General features: G+C 46.0%; 1 protein-coding gene across 1 annotated transcript in view; it reads right to left on the bottom strand.

Moving 5' to 3' along the window:
* Positions 1-1,834: 1,834 nt before the first annotated feature.
* LOC129701970 (uncharacterized) overlaps positions 1,835-23,433 on the bottom strand; it is a 30,151-nt gene continuing 8,552 nt past the window's right edge. The window contains exons 2-3 of the mRNA XM_055643430.1: positions 18,655-18,967; positions 1,835-2,128 (exon numbers count right to left, since the gene is read on the bottom strand). Coding sequence (XP_055499405.1) covers positions 2,067-2,128; positions 18,655-18,967 — 375 coding nt within the window. The 3' untranslated portion in view covers positions 1,835-2,066. The remainder of the gene's footprint in view (positions 2,129-18,654; positions 18,968-23,433) is intronic.

Genomic DNA, 23,433 nt, shown 5'->3' with positions numbered 1-23,433 from the left:
AACAATATTTGTTTCAGGCTGTTCGTATACGCAAATCAAAGTTCAAAGACCCTTATTATTCTTTTGTGTTGGAACTGTTTGGATTGTTTGCAATGAATACTTTATTCTCTGACTACTGGAGACAAAGTGTTAGATAATATTTTTGTATGACCTGTGAAGGGGTCTTGCAGTGATTGGTGCCTTTATAAATTTAGATTTCACTTCATGTGAGTGACTACGTGAAGAAGGCCATCAACCCACATGCGCGTCAATACGTCCACGCATGGCGCCACGACTGGTTGACAGGCGCGTTGCTCCTGCCACCGGTAAGTTAAAAGACCCGCAGGTAAGTTCTAAAGCTTATTCTCAGGTCTTGATGTTGTTCTAACTTGTTTGCAGAACCGCTACAGAACAAAATAATATGGACAAAATGAAGACTAGGAGAACTGGAGCGAGACCCGCTACAGAAGACCGCGGGAACGCGGGTAGCGGGGGACTGCCAACTACACCACCCCAGTCGCTGATGCTAATACCAGCGACTGCAGACTTGGTGACTCTGCAGAGCACCATGGCTACCCCAAGGGTGGGGAAAGCCAAGCAGAAGTCTGTAAGGCCTATAGACTCTGATGAGTCAGGCCAGGAGGGTGCAACTCCCACTATGGGCAGCGTCGGCGGACGCTTAGCCCGGATGGAGCTCCTCATGGAGAGGTTCCTCCACCATGACACACTCCTTCCATCGGAGTTATATCAACGCGGGTCTCCGAGTGAGCCCGCGGCAGCACCTGATACAGGGCTGCTAGATGTCTCCCTCTCTGAGTTGTGGACTGGCTCAGTATTCACCGATATATCCGGTGAACATACTATGATGCACGGGCAAGAAACGGAGATATCAACCATAGAATCAAAATTTGCGATGCCACCGCTAATTGGGGAGCAGCTCAAAGAAGCGCTTGCGGCCAATATAAACTACTTAACTTAACACCAACTCCAAGACGAAGTCATGATGGACACAGCCAGGAGGCACAACACACCCATCAATTGTCCATCTTTAAATGTACCAGCTGTTAACAGCTCGATATGGAACCACCTGGGTGGAACCATCAGAAACCAGGAGGTAAAACTCCAAAAGATTCTGGGCCTGCTGGCTTCAGGTATCACAGCCTTTGCAAGGACTGTGGATAAAGTTTCTTTATCAAATGACCAACAAGATGCGCTTGCTTTACTGTGCAATGCGCACTTTGAAATTAATTGTTATCGGAAGAATGCCATTAGGCCCACTCTCAATCCTAAATTTGCAGGACTGTGCAAATCAAGCAACATTTAGCCGCCTAACTACCTATTTGGGGTAAACATACCCAAACAGGTTAAAGACCTCGATGAGGAGACAAAAGGCTTGGGATTAATCCGGGCTTTACCAACCAGCAGAGCCAAGGTTTTCCGGCGGCGATATCCCTACGCCTCTACCAGCAGAACTCATTTTTTTTAAAGCTGGTAGCAGCATGAGGCCCGACCTCTATGAGCCAAAATCTTTTTTAGAGTGTGGCCAAGGCCGGCCCTCCTCCAAGATGTGCACCTGGAACAACCCAGCAGTTCCACCTCCCAGAGCTCGGGGACGGAAATTCATGCCACAGAGCCACCGTTAACCATAAAGGTAAGTGGATATAGGGTTTAGAACATAATGCATCACTCACAGGATAAGAAAATTATCACAAAGGTTGGTATTTAAGCCAAAAATTCAGTAATATAATTGAATGTTTTCTTGGCAACACTCAAGTCGGTTGTGCGGTGTAGAATTTCAATAATCAATTCTGAAAATCACATCTACTATGGTGGCTAAAATAAGAGTCATCACCGGTTCTTTTTCGTTACACTCAGCTTTAATGGGTGCACATTATGAGTTAAAACTTTGATTGCGGAAGATGCATGTTCAGCTTAAATTAAATTTACCACATCGGTGGTACAAACTATCACTTGGGGAAAATTCAGGCCATATTCTATTGTTGGTTATTGTTTTAAAATGTTTTCACTGGTATAAACAGACAGGATAAACAGACAGTCTGAAGAAGGGTTTCGGCCCGAAACGTCGCCTATTTTCTTCGCTCCATAGATGCTGCTGCACCCGCTGAGGTTCTCCAGCAATTTTGTGTACCTACGATAAACAGACAAACCAGTAATGCACAGAATAAAAGTTAATACATGTTCTATGAACACTGGATATCGCCTTGTCTGCATGCAGACAAATTGTCAAATACATAAGTACGTCACGTGTACAAGGCCTACAGACAATGGCGGTGGATGTATTTCCCGCTACATTGGGCAAGGATGTGTGTTTTATGCTTTCCGTCATGCCGCCTCAACTATCTATATTCGCTAAATTAAGCGAGACTGTCGCAACCTCCTGGTGCTACCAGTTTGGTCGACACAGCCATGGGCTATACTGGGAATGATCAGCCTTTGATGGCCATCCCTAAAGGCAGTAGTCTGCTTTCTACCTTATAATCCTCTCCATGACCAAATTAATTATTGATTTACAGAGTCTGAGAAGACCTTTTCTGGGGCTCGGATTGACTGAACGCACATTGGATGTACTGACTGCAGCCTGGAGAGACGGTAAGAAGATACAATATATTTCTCATATTAGGAAATGGGAAGAGTACTGCTCGCTGTCCAATGTATCTTATGACTCAGTTGGAGTTTCTCTCTAAGTTGTTCTTTAAAGACTAGTTGAGTTATAGTGCTATTAACTGTACCAGAAGTGCACTATCAGCATATCTGGGACCACGATCAGGACACCAATCTGTGGGGACACACCCGCTAGTGTCTAGGATCATGAAGGGCGCCTTCAACATGAAACCCCCTCGGCCCAGATATACAGAAATTTGGGATGTAGGCATAGTTTTAACTCTGCTTCGCCGGTGGGCACCGGCAACATCCATATCCCTGACCCAGCTCACATATAAAGTAGTGACGCTCATGGCTCTGGTGTCAGCTCAGCGGACCCAGTCATTACACAAGCTGCGACTAGATAGTATGGTCATGTCTGCCTACAGTATCACATTTTACGTATATGACTTAGTTAAGCAAAGCAGACCAGGTTCTTCCAGCCTCAAGCTTCTTTTTGTAGCTTACCCTTTGGACATTCGGCTCTGTGTGGCAACACACCTACGACTATATATTAAGGTCACTAATAGTCTCAGGGGTTCAGAACAAGCATTGTTTATTAGTTTTAAGAAACCTCATAACAAGGTTTCGGTTCAGACCATTTCCAGGTGGCTGAAACAGTTGCTGATATACGCAGGAGTTGATACTGATTATTTTAAATCTCACTCCACCAGGGCAGCATCTACAACAGCAGCAAGGACAATAGACGGCCCGCTAGACCAGATCCTTGCAACCGCAGGATGGTCAGGAGAATGTACTTTTCAGGCGTTCTATCACCAACCAGTCACCAGACCAAGGGCCTTTGCCGAAACCATTTTAAGTTCTGTTTAGTAGTTTCCCTGGATAAGAGGATCTGCTATTTATTTGTCCATTAAAAAAGCTTCAGCATGTTCTCAAAAATTGTCGTGTCTGAATGCATTTACCTTTTATCCTTGGGTGGCTTGGACTTATCCTTGGAGTCCACGGCATGAAAGCACAGAGCTTCAAAATATTCATGTAGTCACTCACGTGACTCCGAAGTGAAATAGTAAGATTAAACGAGAACTTACCAGTTTGAAGTTTGATCTTTATTTTATGAGGAGTTACGATGAGGGATTACGTGCTGTCCACTCCCAAACCCTCATAAAAGATCAGCTGGTATTTTCTAGTCTCTCGTATCTTACTATTTTTCAGTTCAACTGCTGTAATCTGTGCTTTCACACCGCTGCTTTAAAGGTTGACGCGTATGCGGGTTGACGGCCTTCTTCACGTAATCCCTCATCATAACTTCTCATAAAATAAAGATCAAACTTCAAACATGTAAGTTCTCATTTAATCTTACTATTGTGATTGGTCCCTTTGTAAATTTAGATTGTCAGGGGTGTTTTTATCTCTGCCTTCCACTAAGTTATTATGTGTACTTGGTTTGCTTAACCTTCTCTGACTACTTCAGTTTGTATTTTACAGCCCTCCCTGATGATTTTGCACACTGCTTGCCTCCTTCTTTCTGTTGCTTAACTGGCAATCCTTGCAGCTCCAAACACAATCCCTTGTGCCTCTTTGGAATCTTGTGAGTAAATCATTTGATGGCCTCTGTCGCTGCCTTAATTGAATTAATAAAACTGGTCCTATGGTTCAACCCAAAGATCTCCCTTTTTCTAAGATGGTTGACTCTAGTAGGTAGTGAGCTGTTTTGGATGAATAAGCTTCTGTGAACTTTGTGTAATAAGATACACCAGTTTTTTTTCTCTATTTTTTCTTCAAATTTTGAAAGTATTAAAATTTGGACAAATGTTGGTTGATTTTGATCCCAAATTAGCTCGAAATCATCATAGGTTGGCCCATTTTTATCCTGTGATATTTCATTATGATTTAATAACTTTCATATTTGGCCACTCATGTCACAGTTTGGTACCCTTATTTACAGAAACATCCATATACTTGTATATGAACTGTATATATATATATATATACATATATATGTATATATATATATGCGTGTGTCCGTGTGTGCGGCTGTGTGTACATATATACATAAGATAGACTCAAAATGCTGGAGTAACTCAGTGGGACAGGTTGTTCGACACGGACTTGAAGGGCCGAGATGGCTTGTTTCCATGCTGTAATTGTTATATGGTTATATGGTTATATGGTAGCATCTCTGGAGAGAAGGAATGGGTGATGATTAGGGTCGAGGCCTTTCTTCAGACTGATCTTGTCATGAAATGTCATCCATTGCTTCTCACCAGAGATACTGCCTGTCCCGCTGAGATACTCCAGCATTTTGTGTCTATCTTCAGTTCAAACCAGCATCTACAGTTCCTTCCTATTTCTATATACATTCATACATACAAACACATAAAACAAACAAACAAACGATAATAGTGCAAAAAGACAAATCTAATGTCCCCAAGTCTATGTCGTTCAGAGCTTATCTGGAGGTTGTCGTGCACACATTCAAAAGTTTTGTCATTGGCAAAACCTGCCAAAAGCCATTTGTTCATTGACATAGAGCATGGGGGAAGTTTGGTATCAATTGCATTGAGATTGGACCTAATCTTTTTCACTGTAGAATAAGCCATACACTTCTAGATCAAATGAATATGCAAAGGCAGTTTGGACAGTAGCTAATGTTGTTATTTTATTTAAGGGCATTAAAGAAAATCCAGGTAATTATAGGCTGGTTGGGATATGTCAGTGGGAATATAAGGATATTTTGGCGTAGGATTTACTCCCATTTGGAAGAGAATGGGTTAATTAGGGACAGTCAACATATACATGTATATGAACTGTACAAAGCCATTTTTTACACGGCAGGTCATGTCTTATGGACTTGATCAAGTTTTTTGAGGCGGCGACGAAGATGATTGATGAGGGTAGGGCAGTGGATGATGTCTAAATTGATTTTAGTACGACATTTGATAAAGTTCCCCATGATAGGCAAATCCAAGAGATTAAGATGCATGGGATTAACAGTAACTTGGTCGGATGGAATCAGAACTGGTTTACTGATAAAAGACGGAGGGCTGTGGTGGAAGGACAGTATTTAGGCTGGAGGTCTGTGAACAATAAAGATCCAAAGGGATCTGTGCTGGGACCTCTGTTGTTTGCAATATATATAAATTATTTGGATGGATATGTAGATGAGTTAGTTAGTAAATTTGCAGATTACACCAAGATTACTGGAGTCACAGACTGTGAGGAACCTTGTGAATTATGAGAGGCATTGACAGGATAGACTGTCAGAATCTTTTTCCCAGGGCGGTACACACCGTGGAATTGTGTATAAATATTGCTTCTTTTACAAAGATACAAAGGTACAAAGGACATTTATTATCACATACACCAATTGGTGTAGTGAAATTTGACTTGCCATTGCAGCACACAAATAAAGATAAGACACAACATCAAAGAATTTAACAGTAAATATAAAAACATCCCCCCACAATGGTTCCCACTGTGGGGAAGGCAGCAAAAGTCCAGTCCCGACCCCTGTTCACCTATAGTCGGGCCTATTGAGGCCTCTGCAGTCACCCCTACGGCAGCCCAGTGCTTCAGGCCCACTGGCTGGATGATGGAGTTCTGGCGTCTGTTGAGCACTCTCAGTGGCCCGGAGTGTCTGGAGCGGCCGCATCCTCCCCGGAGACTGCGGCTCCCGAAGTCCACGAGCTGCGCTGGTTGGAGCTCCGACCCTGGCGACCTCGACGTGAGATCCCAGGCTCCGCAGTGTTTAAAGCTCAGCGCCTCCCGCGGCTGGAAGCTCCACAGACCGCAGACCACAGACTGCAGACCACAGACCACAGACCGCAGCTCCGCGATGTTGGAGTCAGCGGTCACAGCACTCCGGAGCCTACTGCATGGCGACCCGGGTAAGGTATCACCCACTCCACGATGGTGCCTCAGCGCCGTGCCACCGCTGAAGCTGAAGTCTTGGCTGACCCCGGCAGGAAAACGCTGCTCCAGTCTGTTCGTAGGCCTCGAGTAAAGGGCGAAAACACGGCTCAGAGAAAAGCCACTTCTCCGACCAGGTAGTGACTGAAAAGAATAGTTTCCCCCTTTCCCCCCCACCCCCCACATAAAAAGACTAAAAGACCTCCAAAAACAAACACTTTTAACTAACTAAAAATTAAAAAAAGGGTGAAAAGACTAACAGCTGCTGGCTGGGCAGCCATACTCGACGACGCCCCCTTGGATCACTTTTCATTCTGCTAAATCTATACATTACTAAATCTCTGATCTTGACCGCTTTTGGCCTACTGTGCTGCGATTTCCGACAGAATGCTGCCACCTACGGACGTCATTTTTGGCCACCTCGCCCAGAGCCCCCCTCCGTCTTACGGGTGCGGGGATTTTTCAAATCGATGACAAATCAGAGAGATAATTATGTTTCTTAAAAAATCACCATTCTCTCTGCTGCTCCTGCTGGAGGGAGGGGGAGGGACTATAAAACCAGGAAGTGGTGTGCCTCACTCACTCTCTGCAAGGTGGAAGAAGCCAAGGGTCACGTCTCTCTGAGCTCTGAATAACACTGAACAAATGTCTACACAACTGTGAGTACCCTTAATGTGGTTTGAAAATGAAAATATGGTTTGTTTGAAGTAAAAAGGCACTGCCTGCAAATGGTTATTTGGATGCTTTGACTTGAAGTTGAAAGACACTACTTACTGCATATGGTGCCATGAAGTTGAAAGGCACTACTTACTGCAAATGGTGGCTTGGGTGCTTTGGCTTGAAGTTGAAATGCACTATTTACTGCAAATGGTGGCTAGGGAGCTTTGGTTTAAAGTTCAAAAGGCACTACTTACTGCAAATGGTGGCTTGGGAGCTTTGGCTTGAAGTAAAAAAAATCACCATTCTCTCTGCTGCACCTGCTGGAGGGAGGGGGAGGGATTATAAAATCAGGAAGTGGTGTGCCTCACTCACTCACTGCAAGATGGATGAAGCCAAGGGTCACGTCTCTCTGAGCTCTGAATGACACTGAACAAATTTCTACACAACTGTGAGTACCCTTAATGTGGTTTGAAAATGAAAATATGGTTTGTTTGAAGTAAAAAGGCACTGCCTGCAAATGGTTGTTTAGGTGCTTTGGCTTGAAGTTGAAAGGCACTACTTACTGCAAATGGTGGCTTGGGAGCTGCTGGCAGAGGTGCATTGTGCAGCGATTCTTGCAGCCTACCCAGTGCTAAACCAAAGATAATTCAGAGCAGTAAAAAACACAGTGGGGCATCCATCTTGTTCAAACTGGAAGAGAAACTTTATTTACACACATGCTCACACATCAATTACAGTACCTCTCATTGGCTGTCAATAACAGCACCTCTCTTTGGCTGTTATCATTGTCAGTTACTATTGGCTGCTATCATTGTCATCATTCACCACCTGCACCAAGTTTGTCTGAGTAACAATACAACATTAAGATTAACTTATTTACAATTGAGAGCATATTTTTCATATATGTCAACAGGAGCTTTGGTTTAAAGTTGAAAGGCACTACTTACTGCAAATGGTGGCTTGGGAGCTTTGGCTTGAAGTTGAAAGGTACTTACTGCAAATGGTGGCTTGGGAGCTTTGGCTTGAGGTTGAAAGGCACTACTTACTGCGAATGGTGGCATGAGGTTGAAAGGCACTACTTACTGCAAATGGTGGCTTGGGTGCTTTGGCTTGAAGTTGAAATGCACTATTTACTGCAAATGGTGGCTTGGGAGCTTTGGCTTGAGAGCTTTTGGCTTGAAGTTGAAAGGCACTACTTACTGCAAATGGTGGCTTGGGTGCTTGGGCTTGAAGTTGAAAGGCACTACTGCAAATGCACTTACTTCCTGTTTGCACTGTATATTGATTTTAGATAAAACGCTACACTTACGGCTGTGATTTTTGGCCATCTTACTCAGTCCCCCCTCCACTGAGCAGGTGCAGAGAATTCTTCCCATCAATGAAAAATAAAAGTGTTATTAGTGTTTAAAAAATCTCTCTCCTGTCAATTACGCCCTGAAAGCCACACATTTTCCGATGGGAGGGGGAGGGTTTATAAAACCCGGAAGTGTGGGTGTGGCTCAGTCTCTGCAGGATGGGGGAAGGGAGAGGTCATGACTGTCTGAGCTGTGAATCAACTGAACACACTGAATGTCTACTGAACTGTGAGTTTGGTTCATTTGAATTTGGTGGCCTTGGACCCTGCTTGAAGTGGAATAAAACTGCACTGAATTTGGTGGCCTTGCACCCTGTTGAAAGTGGTATGAAACTGCACTTGTTTTTGGTGGCCTTGGATCCTGCTTGAAGTGGTATGAAACTGCACTTGAATTTGGTGGCCTTGCACCCTGCTTGAAGTGGTTGGAAACTGCACTTGAATTCGGTGGCCTTGCACCCTGCTCATTGTGGTAAGAAACTGTACTTGAATTTGGTGGCCTTGAACCCTGCTTGAAATTGTAGGAACATGGATTTGAATTTGGTGGACTTGCACCCTGCTTGAAATGGTAGGAACATGGATTTGAATTTGGTGGCCTTGCACCCTGCTTAAAATGGAATTTCAAGGAATAGTCATGAGTCAACTGCCAGCCCACCAGCCGTGAGTGAGCTGCCAGCAGATCAGGCTTGATGGACTGAGCTGCCACCCCAAGAACCCATACCAGCGCTCCAGAATATTGGAATTGGTGGAGAGGTGGAATATTGCTTCGGGGGACCAGCCCTCTCGTGTGAACATGGGACCCAACGGGTCCCACTTAGTCTAGTAAAAAAATACATTTCATTTCCAGGCACTGCCACTTACCCACATATTTTACGACTCTGTTTACATCAGCAAGAGGTGTAACACAATGCTTCTCATTCCCATATCTCCAAGTCATCTGTAGAATTGGAAATTATGCCCTGAAAACTTTTTCATTACCTTTAAAAAATGCCATGATTCTGGCAAGCTCAGCTTTACAATTCCCTTCAGTCTGAAACTCAGTCTGTCACAATATTTTCTGTGTTATTACATGGCTAATGTGCTAACCTTGATAACTCTAGTCCCCTCAATCTTGGAATGCGAGTCAGCGAGGTACTTCTAAATAGTATTGTAATGCGAGGAATGAGGCATACAGTTGTGTTTATCCTGGCCAGAAAAATCAGGCAGCATGGCCAATACTATCATGCCCAATATTTTCTAGCACCAATAACATAGAAACATCTAACTCCCTCTTAAATATAGCCAATAAAATGGCCTCAATTACATTATGTGGCAGATAATTCCAGAGATTCCAGTGTAAAAAATGTTTTTCTCATCTCAGTCCTAAAAGATTTCCCCTTTATCCTAAACTGTGACCCCTTGTTCCCCAACATCGGGAACAATCTTCCTGCATCTAGCCTGTCCAACCCCTAAAGAATTTTGTAAGTTTCTATAAGATCCCCCTCAATCTTCTAAATTCTAGCGAGTACAAGCCGAGTCTATCCAGTCTTTCTTCATATGAAAGTCCTGACATCCCAGGAATCAGTCTGGTGAACCTTCTCTGTACTCCCTCTATGGCAAGAATGTCCTTCCTCAGATTAGGAGACCAAAACTGTACGCAATACTCCAGGTGTGGTCTCACCAGGACCCTGTACAACGGCAGAAGAACCTCCCTGCTCATATACTCAAATCCTTTTGCTAGGAATGCTAACATACTATTCGCTTTCTTCGCTGCCTGCTGCACCTGCATGCCTACTTTCAATGACTGGCGTGCCATGACACCCAGGTCTCTACTTTCCTGTTTTTGCCACCAAAGAGGATTACCTCACATTTATCCACATTATACTGCATCTGCCATGCATTTTCCCACTCACCCAGCCAATCCAAGTCACCTTGCAGACTCCTAGCATCCTTCTCACAGCTAACACTGCCCCCCAACTTCATGTCATCTGCAAACTTGGAGATGTTGCATTCAATTCCCTTGTCCAAATTATTAATATATTGTGGCGGCTCCTAAGGGTCGTCCCATTATACTGCCGAACCCCTCGGCACAGGAGTGGTGCAGTCCGGAGGCGGTCCTTAGCCGGATGGTATAAAAGGCAGGGTCTGGGTGCCATCTTTTCCTGGTTTCGTCTTCCCCTGAACCGGGAGGAAATAAAGTAAAGTGCTTCTCAAACTTCGGACTACTTGCCTCATATTGAGACCCACGCACTACAATATATTGTAAATAGCTGGGGTCCCAGCACTGAGCCTTGCGGTACCCCACTAGTCACTACCTGCCATTGTGAATAAAAGTTTCCCCACTACCGATGTTCGACAGCTTCTGTACTACCCCCGTTTCTCTCTCTCCCTCCTCCTTTTTAAAAAGTGGGGTTAACATTACCTCCCCTTCAATCATCAGGAACTACTCTCCAGAAAAAGTTTGAAAAATGATCACTAATGCATCCACTATTTCTGGGGCTACTTCCTTAAGTACTCTGGTATGCGGTCTATCCCATTCAATTTACTCCTACCGGCTCTTGATTTCACTCAGTTCTCCATTTCATTTGACCCCTGGTCCCCTGCTATTTCCGGCAGATTATTTAAGCCTTCCTTAGTGAAGACAGAACCAAAGCCAAAGGGGGCGCTGTCCTGTGCGCGGCTGCCCTGCCAGTCTGTCTTTTCACCATTTTATTTTTATTTTTAGTTAGTTAAAGTGTTTTGTTTGGAGGTCTAGACTTTTTTGTGTGGGGGGTAGGAGTAGGGAGAAAGGGGGAAACTCCTTTCAGGGTCTCTACCTGGTCGGAGAGGCAGTTTTTCTCCGGGCTGCAGCTTCAACCCGTCCTCGCGGCCTACCAGCGAGCCTGGAGTGGCGTTTCCTGTCGCGGACCGCTAGAACCTCAGCTTCGGCTGTGGCACAGCGCTGGAGCGCTATCGTGGAGCGGGCGATGCCTTGCCTGGGTCGCCGCGCTGGAGCTCCGGTGAGCTGAGACCACCGGGAACAACATCGCGGAGCTGCGGGACTGTAGAGCGACCAGTTGCAGGCGGCGGCGCTGAACTTTACACCGGGAGCCTGGGATCTTGCGACGAGATCGCCAGTTGTGGAGCTTGTCGGCTTCGGAAGCCGCGGCCTCCAGTACCAAGGCGGCCGTTCCAGGGTTCCCATGGCACTGTGAGGACTCTCCCGACGCCGGAGCACCACCACCTGGCGAGAACGGCCAGGAACATCGGGCCTCCATAGAGGCAACTGTGGAGGCCTCAATAGGCCCGACTATGGGTGAACTGGGGTTGGGGACTGGACTTTGCGCCTTCCCTCATGGTGGGAGCCATTGTGGGGGGATGTTTTTTGTGTTTAAGACTCTCATTGGTGTTATGTCTGTATTCTTTTGTGTACTGCAAAATGGCAAAAAGCATTTCACTTCATTATACGTTGGTGTATGTGAATGTGACTAATAAAAACTTTGAATACTTTGAAGTAGTTATTCAATTGGTCTGCCATGTCCTTGTTCCCTATGATCAATTCACCTGTTTCTGATTGCAAGGGACCTACATTTGTTTTAACTAATCTTTTTCTCTTCACATATCTATAAAAACGTTTGCAGTCAGTTTTTATGTTCCCTGCCAGTTTTCTTTCATAATCTATGTTCCCTTTCCTTAAGCCCTTTGTCTTCCTCTGCTGGACTCTGAATTTCTCCAAGTCCTCTGGTAGGCTGCTTTTTCTGGCATAACACCAGTACTATGAATGCTGAGGCACTCTAACATTGCAACACATGCTGTTCTGCAATGTATGTACAATGTAATGTGAAGTAATGTAATGTCTGAAGAAAGGTACTAAAATGTCACCTATTCATTTTTTCCAGAGATGCTGCCTGACCAGTTCCTTTTTATTTCTTTATTACTCAAGAATCAAGTGTTTTATTGTCATATTTCCCAGATAGAATAATGAAATTCTTACTTGCAGCAGCACAGCAGAATAAGTAAACGTAGTACTCTATAAACAATATAATAAATTAGAAAAAAAGTTAATATATACACATACATACACATAAAAACAAACAAACAATATTAGTGCAAGAAGAGAAACCCAGTGTCCTCCAGTCTAAGAAGGGTCTGAAGAAGGCCTGTAACGTCACCCATCCCTTCTCTCCAGAGATGTTGCCTGCTCCGCCGAGTTACTCCAGCATTTTGTGTCTGTTCTCAAGTCTATGTAGTTCAGAGCTAATTTTGAGGTTGTAGTGTTTAATTGCCTGGTGGCTGTAGGGAAGGAGATGTTCCTGAACCTGCACATTACAGTTTTAAGGCTCCAAAGTCTTCTTCCCAATGGCATGAGTGAAATAAGTGTGTGGCGAGGGTGGCGTGGGTCGCTGATGATGCTGGCTGCCTTTTTGAGGCAGCGACGGCTGTAAATCCCTTCGATGGTGGGGACTGGACAGTGTTCATCAAATTTTGCAGTCTTCTTTGACTGGGCGTTCATGTTGTTCTGTTCTGTAATGTATTTGGTTCTCAGGAAAGCTACATTGACTTCAGAATGAGCACATCGTGCATTTTCCAGAATGATATCTGGATTTAAACAATCTAATCATGGTTTTCAAATCTTTTGCTGTAGACACATACAAAATATTTCCCCTGTGACCATCTTTAATGACATGATGTAACTTCAAAATCAGAGTTAGGTTTATTTGGAATGAAATCGCGAAACACCTTTGCACACAAATGGAAATGAAAATAGATTTTTTCAAGTTCATTTATTCAAGTTCAAAATTGGATTTTTTTCAAGTTCATTTTTCCAAAGATTTATAGATACTGGGAAACTGAAACAATCAACGCTGATGTTAATAGGTTTTGTGTTGACCAAAGGTTACATGGGAATTGAGCTAATATACTAAGTAATACACTAAAATTGCATTTTGCTTGAACTTTTATATTTGATCTTGCGTTCATATCACGAAAAATAAGGTCTTTTTTTTTCTATTTGCAAAACACTCATTGGCAGTATTATGAATGAAGGACCAAAAGTCACTCACAATATATAACCTGTGACCTAAGTGAAAGATCTACCAATAGGAGTTGAACATTTTTGCTCCAATAATATCTCCGATTATTCTTTCTCAACTTTGAGCATTGTATCTCTCATTCTTCACAAAACTAAAGCTAGCAGCTGGGTAACAAATATTAAGAAAGCAAGCAGAATTGCAAAGTGGTTGGATTTTAAAATAGGGAGGTTTCTTTTTGTAATTGTACAGGGCTTTGGTGAGACTTCAACTGGAATTCCATATGGTTTCGGTCCCCTTTCTTAACAAAAATATTTGGTAATATTGGAGGCAGTACAAACAAAATTCGCTAGGATAATTACTGGGATGAGAACGTTGTCCTACCAAGAGAGACTGAATAGTTTGGGCTGATATTCCTTGGAACACACGCACGCACACACACACACACACACACACACACACACACACACACACACACACACACGCACACACACACACACACACGCACAGTCCTATCCTTATTCAAATGTATAAAATTCTCAAGGATCTGCAAGGAAGATTTGGGGAGATTTTCACTCATTGCAGCATTTCAAACAAGGAATTACTGCATAACTAAAAGATAAGGGGCATTTAAAACTAAGTACATGGCGATTTCTTCTCTCTGAGGGTGGTGAATCTCAGCAATTCTCTGCCCTCGAGGGTTGTAGAAGCTCGATTATTAGAAGTGTTAACATTGAGCTGGATAAATATTTGATATATCGCGAAATAACGGGGTATGTAAAAATGGCACAGAAGTGGAGTTGAGGTGAGCATAGATCAGCTATAAACATATTGAAAGGTAGGGTAGGGTCTAGGAGGTGGTTGGCCAACTGTTTTTTTTATTCTTTGTCAATGCAATGGCACAGAATTGTTTTACTTCAGTATTACTCATTTCACAACAGATACCAGTTCCTTTCCAAAAGCACCACACGCAAATGTAAATGCATGAATATACCTGTTACATTGTGGTGGATTAAGAAAGATTCCAAGACTCTATAAGATTTGAGGCACTTATTGTTCTTCACATAATTTGACTTTTTATTTAATCCGTAACTTTTGCAGTAGTATCAGTACTATTGCAAAATCTAACAAGAATATATTTCACATTCATCTACGCACTAGAGGCAATGGCCAATTAACTTACAAGCCTGCATGTCTTTTGGAGATGGGAGGAAACTGGAGTACCGAGAGGAAACTCATGTGGTCACAAGGAGAACATGCAAACTCCACACAGACATCACCAGAGGTCAGGATTGAACCCTGGTCTCTAGCTCTAGCAGGTGGCTCCATTACATGCACTACTGTGCCTTCCAAATGGAAACAACGGATTATTCAATGTTATTGAGAAGATCAAAGCAACAGAGAAAACCTGTGAATTTGTTGAATCTTGATTGGTGTATACATGACTCTTTCCAAAAATGCTAATAACATAATTGTAAAATGCATGTTTATAATGAATGAGCACATGCAAAATGTGGAGAGAATGAAAACATGTTTTAATAGTTGTCTAAACTCCACCATGCATCTCTATATTCCCTGCATGTGAAAAGTTACAAGATGACTGTAAAGTGGCCTTCATGCAGTCAATGGCAGCCTTCAATTACAGCAAAACCATGAAGACATTCTGGCCACTTTATAACCATATAACAATTACAGCACGGAAACAGGCCATCTCGACCCTTCTAGTCCGTGCCGAACACATAATCTCCCCAAGTCCCATATACCTGCGCTCAGACCATAACCCTCCATTCCCTTCCCATCCATATAACTATCCAATTTATTTTTAAATGATAAAAATGAACCTGCCTCCACCACCTTCACTGGAAGCTCATTCCACACAGCTACCACTCTCTGAGTAAAGAAGTCCCCCCTCATGTTACCCCTAAACTTCAGTCCCTTAATTCTCATGTCATGTCCCCTTGTTTGAATCTTCCCTACTCTCAGTGGGAAAAGCTTTTCCACGTCAACTCTGTCTATCCCTCTCATCATTTTAAAAACCTCTATCAAGTCCCCCCTTAACCTTCTGCGCTCCAAAGAATAAAGCCCTAACTTGTTCAACCTTTCTCTGTAACTTAGTTGCTGAAACCCAGGCAACATGCTAGTAAATCTCCTCTGTACTCTCTCTATTTTGTTGACATCCTTCCTATAATTAGGCGACCAAAATTGTACACCATACTCAAGAATTGGCCTCACCAATGCCTTGTACAATTTTAACATTACATCCCAACTTCTATACTCAATACTCTGATTTATAAAGGCCAGCACACCAAAAGCTTTCTTTACCACCCTATCTACATGAGATTCCACTTTCAGGGAACTGTGCACAGTTATTCCCAGATCCCTCTGTTCACCTCCATTCTTCAATTCCCTACCATTTACCATGTACGTCCTATTTTGATTTGTCCTGCCAAGATGTAGCACCTCACACTTATCAGCATTAAACTCCATCTGCCATCTTTCAGCCCACTCTTCCAACTGGCATAAATCTCTCTGTAGACTTTGAAACTCTACTTCATTACCCGCAACCCCACCTATCTTAGTATCATCTGCATACTTACTAATCCAATTTACCACACCATCATCCAGATCATTGATGTACATGACAAACAACAGTGGACCCAACCCAGATCCCTGTGGCACCCCACTCGTCACTGGCCTCCAACCTGACAAACAACCATCCACCATTACTCTCTGGCATCTCCCATTCAGCCACTGTTGAATCCATCTTACTACTCCACCATTAATACCCAACCATTGAACCTTCTTAACCAACCTTCCATGAGGAACCTTGTCAAAGGCCTTACTGAAGTCCATAAACACAACATCCACTGCGTTACCCTCATCAATTTCCCGAGTACCATCTTCAAAAAATTCAAGAAGATTAGTTAAACATGACCTTCCAGGCACAAATCCATGTTGACTGTTCCTAATCAGACCCTGTTTATCCAGATGCTTATATATATTATCTCTAAGTATTCTTTCCATTAATTTTCCCACCACTGATGTCAAACTAACAGGTCTATAATTGCTAGGTTTACTCTTAGACCCCTTTTTAAACAATGGAACAACATGCGCAGTACGCCAATCCTCCGGCACTATTCCCGTTTCTAATTTTGAAATATTTCTGCCATAGCCCCTGCTATTTCTACACTAACTTCCCTCAATGTCCTAGGGAATATCCTGTCCGGACCTGGAGACTTATCCACTTTTATATTTCTCAAAAGTGTCAGTACTTCCTCTTCTTTGATCCTCATAGTTTCCATAGCTACTGTACTTGTTTCCCTTACCTCACATAATTCAATATCCTTCTCCTTGGTGAATACCGAAGAAAAGAAACTGTTCAATATCTCCCCCATCTCTTTTGGCTCTGCAGATAGTTGTCCACTCTGACTCTCTAATGGACCAATTTTATCCCTTGTTATCATTTTGCTATTAATATAGCGGTAGAAACCCTTCGGATTTACTTTTACCTTACTTGCCAAAGCAACCTCATATCTTCTTTTAGCTTTTCTAATTTCTTTCTTAAGATTCTTTTTACATTTTTTATACTCCTCAAGCACCTCATTTACTCCATGCTGCCTATAATTATTGTAGATCACCCTCTTTCTCTTTCCACAAAGCAAAAATGGAATATAATTGCTTTTGTTTAAATGGGGAACCTTAGACCTTAACCTTAAGTCAACTTGACTTGATGGATGTAAAGCTGTGAGATGTTGCTAACATCTAAATTTACAGAGTGTTATGTTGACAGAGTGTGTATGTGTGTGTGTGTCTGTGTGTGTGTGTGTGTGTGTGTGTGTGTGTGTGTGTGTGTGTGTGTGTGTGTGTGTGTGTGTGTGTGTGTGTGTGTGTGTGTGTGTGTGTGTGTGTGTGTGTGTGTGTGTGTGGGTGTGTGTGTGTGTGTGTGTGTGGGTGTGGGTGTGTGTGTGATTTTGCCTGCGAAAGGTATCTACTCGAAAACCAGACACCGAAACGGGGAGATTTTTACATATTTCAGTAGAGATTTTCCTTGTGATTTTAGAAATCCACTCCTCTGTACATTTGGAATATTATTTTCCCGGCTTTTCAATTAAAATTGCTGACCATTCTGACCTTTTTTTTAAATCTGACCGCTGCCCAGCTGCTGACGATACAATAACAGTGAAATTTTTACATCTGGTAGAACTTTTCCTTATGATTTCAAAAATCCAATCCTCGATAAATTTGGTCAATTATTTCCCAAGATATTTACTAACATTTATAACCAAACTGACATTTAAAAAAATATTAAGGTTGCTCAGCTGCTGACCTCACTAGGCCTTTCCTCGTGCCCCCCCCCCATTCCCCACCAGTCGCTTTGGATTAATGCAGTTGCTGTCAATGCGCAGGTGCAGTTTTCCACGAGTTACGTTAGCCCACCCACCTTTCTTCAAAAGGCGCAGAAAGATCGAGAAAGTTCTGCAGCAAAGACCCTACAGCTCAGCTCCACTATAGCATATTTGTTCTGCAGATCGCTGACGCGCTGAAGAAGCTTCTCCTCACTGTCGGCGCAGCCCCAGAAGCCACCCCTCCCCCCTCCCCCCCCCCCCCGCCCGCCCGCTCACTCACTCAGCTGCCGGTTTCCAGAGATTCAAGCCGGTTCTGTCTCCCTCTGCTTTTCACAGCCCACTCACTCGCCTGGCTCACCCCCCCCCCCCCCCCTCTCACTTCCTCCCTCCTTCTCTCCCCTCTCCTCTCTACCCGTCACAGGGCCGTGTCCATGTCCGCGGCCCGATCCTCTGTAACGCTGGGGGAAGCTTTTGGCAGTCCTCAGCAAAGAGCCTATAGAATCTTTGGTCCTCGGATTGCTCCAGGCTCGCTCGGGCCCCTGTGACCTGCCGCCCCGCCCAATTCCTCTATCTCTCTCTCTCTCTCTCCCTCCCTCTCCCTCTCTCCCTCTCTCTCTCCCCCCTCTCCAGGGCCGGATTTAGATGAAGAGAGGCCCGAAGCTATTTCACTTGTGAGGCTTCTTCTCCCTCTCAATCCCCCACGACTAGAGGACCATGACTACCCGACAGTGAAAGTGTGACTCTTTTAGATTGTTTTAAAATACATATTGGATTCACCGTGGAGCGGGCGATGCCTTACCTAGATTGCCGTTTGAAGCTCTGGAGTGTTGGGCCTGCTGCTTCAACATCATGGAGCTGTGGTTTGCAGAGCTCCCAGCCTCGGGCCGCACTGATTTCAACATCGCGGAGCCCTGGGATCCCTTTGCTGAGGGCCGCCAGCGTGAATCTCCGCCAAGCTCAGCCTGTGGACTTCGGGAGCCGTAGTCTCCGGTAGGAAGTGGCCGATTCAGAAGTCCAAGCTGCTGAGAATGTTCTCCATATTCCGACATCGGATGGTGACCCCCAAATTTCATTGTACGAATGGCCATGAGGGGGGTCCAAGAGGAGGGGTTCTGTTGGAGACGGGAAAAGGGATCATCAATGGGGGCGAGGACTCCTTCCCATGGAAGAATGGTGTGAGGCAGAGGCGATGGATGAAGAGCTCCGAATCGCGGCGGGCGCGGAACTCATTGTGGTGGGGGCGGAGGGGGACAAAGGTGAGGCCTCTGCTGAGGACAGAGCATTTGGTATCTGAGAGGGGGAGGTCAGGGGGGATGGTGAACACACGGCAGGGATGGGGGTTGGGGCCGGAGGAAGGCAGGTGAGTGGACTGAGGCCGAGGCGACATCTGGTGGGGGGGTGGTGGGTGGTCAGAGGTAGGGGGTATGAGGACTGTAGTGTGGGTGGGGAAGAGCTGGGGTCACATGGTTTGAGGGGAATGGGGATGACCCAGTGGAACAGCCACTGACGTTACCAGGGTTGGTGGGACTAGCACTAGGACCCAGCGCAGTTAAACCCGGAGCGGGAGTCTGCAGCCTGGAATCTCCAGGCCCGGTGCTGCAGGTAAGGTGATGGCTGCAGGCAAGGTGATGGCTGCAGGCTGCTGGAGGGCGGTGGAGTGGTTAGGGTCAGCGGGCAAAGAGTAGGAGGTCCCAGTGGGCGCATGGTCTGTGGGGCGGCGAGGTTTGATGGGTCAGGTGAGGTAGGGGGTGAGTAGGCCCCCCTAGATCTCGAGGCCCTAACCTTAAGCTTGTCTAGCTTATACATAAATCCGGCCCTCCCCCTCTTCCTCCCCCTCTCTCTCTCCTCCCCCCCCCTCTCTCTCTCTCCCCCTCTCTCTCTCTCTCCCTCTCTCTCTCTCTCTCCCCCCTCTCTCTCTCTCTCCTCCTCTCTCTCTCCCCCCCTCTCTCTCTCTCCCCTTCTCCCCACCCCCCTCTTCCCTCCCTCTCCCCTCCCCTCTCTCCTCCCCCCCCTCTCCCCCTCTCTCCCCCCCCTCTTTTTTTTTTCCCCTCCCTCTCCCTCTCCCCCCCTCTCCACCACCCCCTAAACCCCCCCTTCACCCCTCCACCCCTCCCCTACCCTCTCAGCCCCTCTTTCTTCCTCTCTCTCTACCCCTCTCTTTCTCCTCCCATCTCTCTATCCCCTCCTCCCCCACCCTCACTCACCCTCCCTCTCCTCCTCCCCCCCATCCCCCTCCCCCTCTCCCTCTCCCTCTTGCCCTTCTGTCTCTGCCCCTCTCTCTGTGTCTCTCCCCATTCTCTCTCTAACCTCACTCTCTACCCCCCTCCCTCTCTAGACACACCTGCGAGTGGGGAACTATGTGTCAGTGGAAAGGGTGGTTTGGGGGTAAAAGGAGCAAATTAATAATATTAATATATCAACGGGGGTAGGTAGCATGCGTGCGGGACGGTAGTTAGTGTGTGTGTGGGGGTGGTTAGTGTGTGTGACGCCGCATGCCACCCCCCACAACCGCGCGATGGAGGAACAGACCCAACGGGTCTGCACTTGGTCTAGTATAATATAAAACTCTGGTCTTGGATGTTTACATGTGGGGATGCTTGCTTGAACTTTTTCTTTGATTTACATCTCCTCGAAGACCCGACGCAGTAACATTGACATTTTTACTTATTCCGGTAGAGATTTACCTCATGATTTCAAAAATCCCCTCATCTGTAAATTTAATTCATTATTTCCCGAGTTTTTTACAAAAATTGTTCACCAATCTGACATCTTTTTAAAATCTAATGCACTGAAGTGAGCTGGATAACGTCACAATGCCTTTGCTCCTCGCAGCAAGCTGCAGAGTTTTCAACGGACAGCCACAAGCTACGAGTTACGTGGCGCAGCCGCTCTCCCTTACCCCATGCTCTGGATTGAAGCCATTGAACATGTGCTCAAGTCGTGCTGCGTGCTCCACTGGGCTCCTTCAAGTTCTACAACGTAGCGGCGGTAGTTGTTATCGCAGCGCGAGCGCCGTCAAGCGCAGTTGAAAAGTGTCCGTAGCGTCTGTCACGGGACAACCTCCTCTCCGTCTCACCTGCCCGATCGTCTGTCACGCTGGCGGGTGTGCTTACCCTCGCGGAAGCCACGATAGGGTGGCCCTCCGCTGCTTTTCACCATCCTCAAATCGCTCCGGGCATTGCTCTGGTCCACGCTGGCCGCAGCCTAGCTCAGGCCCAGCGCCTGATGGGAGGCTTGTGCTCTACGACCTGGGTAGGTGCTGCCTCTACCCCTCCCCTCCCTCTCTGCCCCCTCCCCCCCATGGCAGAGAAAGAGAGGGGGGGGTGAAGAGAGGGGGGGGGGGGGAGGGAGGGGGGAGAGGGGGTGAAGAGGGAGGGGTGGAGGGGGGATGGAGAGTAGGGGAGGAGAGGGGGGGATGGAGAGGGGGAGAGAGGAGTGTGGAGGAGAGGGGAGAGGAGAGGGGGGGAGAAGAGGGGAGCACCCCCTCTCTTCCCCCCCTTCCTCTCTGCCCCCCTCCCTCTGTAGGGAGTGATGAATATTGTGACCTATGGGTGAGTGGTGGAGTATTGCGTTCGGGAAACAGCCCAACCCTGTGACGCCGCCTCCCACCACCCCTCAATCTCTACCCCCTTCCTCTCGCTCTCTACCCCCCTCCCTAGCTGCGCTTGCGCAGTTGGGGCTTATGCGTGAGTGGATAGGGTGGGGGATGGGGTAAAAGGAGCGAATGAATAATATTAATATAATATCGGGGGGGGGGTTAGTGTGTATGTGTGGAGGGTGGTTAGTGTGTGTGCGTGTGCGATGCCAAAGGTTTCCCCCTCCCCCCCCCCCCCCCCCAACCGCACGTTGTCCCTTGGTCTAGTATGACAATAAAACCTTTTGATTCTTGAATGGTCCAGGGGTATATATCCCATACGTTGTGTCTTTCATGAGGTTAATAGCCCTGTCTCATGGTGCAAGCTGACCCACGAAGTACCCCTAGTGAAAGACTCGTGGTTGTGTATGAAATTCCAAGTGTATGATCAAGAGTTTAACCGAGTTCCCACGGGTCTGACAAGTTTGCCGTTTACTTGTCATTTCTGCGATGTTCCAAGTTCGTCTCCCGAGTTACTCTTGAGCCAACCCTGAATGAATGTCTGTTTTAACAAGCAACAGTGTTAAAAAAGACATTTCCATCCTGCGGCTTTGATTTAAAGATAGAATTCAGCGCGGCCGCATCTATTGATATAACCATATAATAACCATATAACAATTACAGCACGGAAACAGGCCATCTCGACCCTTCTAGTCCGTGCCGAACGCATAATCTCCCCTAGTCCCATATACCTGCGCTCAGACCATAACCCTCCATTCCCTTCCCATCCATATAACTATCCAATTTATTTTTAAATGATAAAAACGAACCTGCCTCCACCACCTTCACTGGAAGCTCATTCCACACAGCTACCACTCTCTGAGTAAAGAAGTTCCCCCTCATGTTACCCCTATACTTCAGTCCCTTAATTCTCATGTCATGTCCCCTTGTTTGAATCTTCCCTACTCTCAGTGGGAAAAGCTTTTCCACGTCAACTCTGTCTATCCCTCTCATCATTTTAAAAACCTCTATCAAGTCCCCCCTTAACCTTCTGCGCTCCAAAGAATAAAGCCCTAACTTGTTCAACCTTGATGTGACCTACAAATGGAAAATGCACACTGTCCAGTGCCAGAGCAGTTATACTTATGATTTGTTTGAAACACACAGGTTTGATATATTTTAATTGAATTTACTGCCATGTCTACACACTGCAGGGAGACGGGAGATGAAATCTTTGAATGTGGACGGATGTGCACATCAGATTGTTGGGAGACTGAGCTCGAGGTTCGCCTCCTGAGCTGCTTTGGTGCCCAGGCATGAGTTGAGGTGGAGGGAGGTTGGGGGGTGGGGGGGGGGGGGGGGGGGGGGTTAGGTTAAACTCACCCATTTGACAGAGGCAGAGGATTACGAGGATCCAGCGAGACTAGGACTGCATGGCCACCACGCCTTGCTCCGACAACTTGTTGGATGTGGAGAGCCGAGATTGCTCCGCTGGTGGCCAACTTCCCCCTTCCCTCCGTCGCCGCTCCCAGCTGGCCGGGAGGAGCTGTGCATGGAGCCCACCACCGGAGTCGTGTATGACTGCCTGGGCAGCCTGAGGGTGGCAGATGCACCCTGCCTGTGGAGTGGCCGCGGAGAGACTGAGCGGGGAGTACCTCACTCTGACTGTGATAGGGAGAGACAGAGGCATGCGCACACACACACACACACACACACACACACACACACACACACACACACACACACACACACACACACACACACACACACACACACACAGTGTGGAGTTCCTCTGACTGACTGACTGTCTGTGTGTGGGTGTGGGGGGTGGGACAGAGAGAGAGAGAGAGACACACACACACACACACAGGCAGCGTGGAGTACCTTAAACTGTGTGTGTGGGAGAGAGAGAGACAGAGGCAGACACACACATACAACGGGCTGTGTGTACCTCAGTCTGTGTGTGTGTGTGTAGGGGAGAGAGAGACACAGAGACAGTGTGGA

This window comes from Leucoraja erinacea, chromosome 1, assembly GCF_028641065.1.
Source record: "Leucoraja erinacea ecotype New England chromosome 1, Leri_hhj_1, whole genome shotgun sequence".
In the NCBI taxonomy this organism is placed as follows: domain Eukaryota; kingdom Metazoa; phylum Chordata; class Chondrichthyes; order Rajiformes; family Rajidae; genus Leucoraja; species Leucoraja erinaceus.
This window is presented reverse-complemented; position numbering and strand designations above follow the sequence as displayed.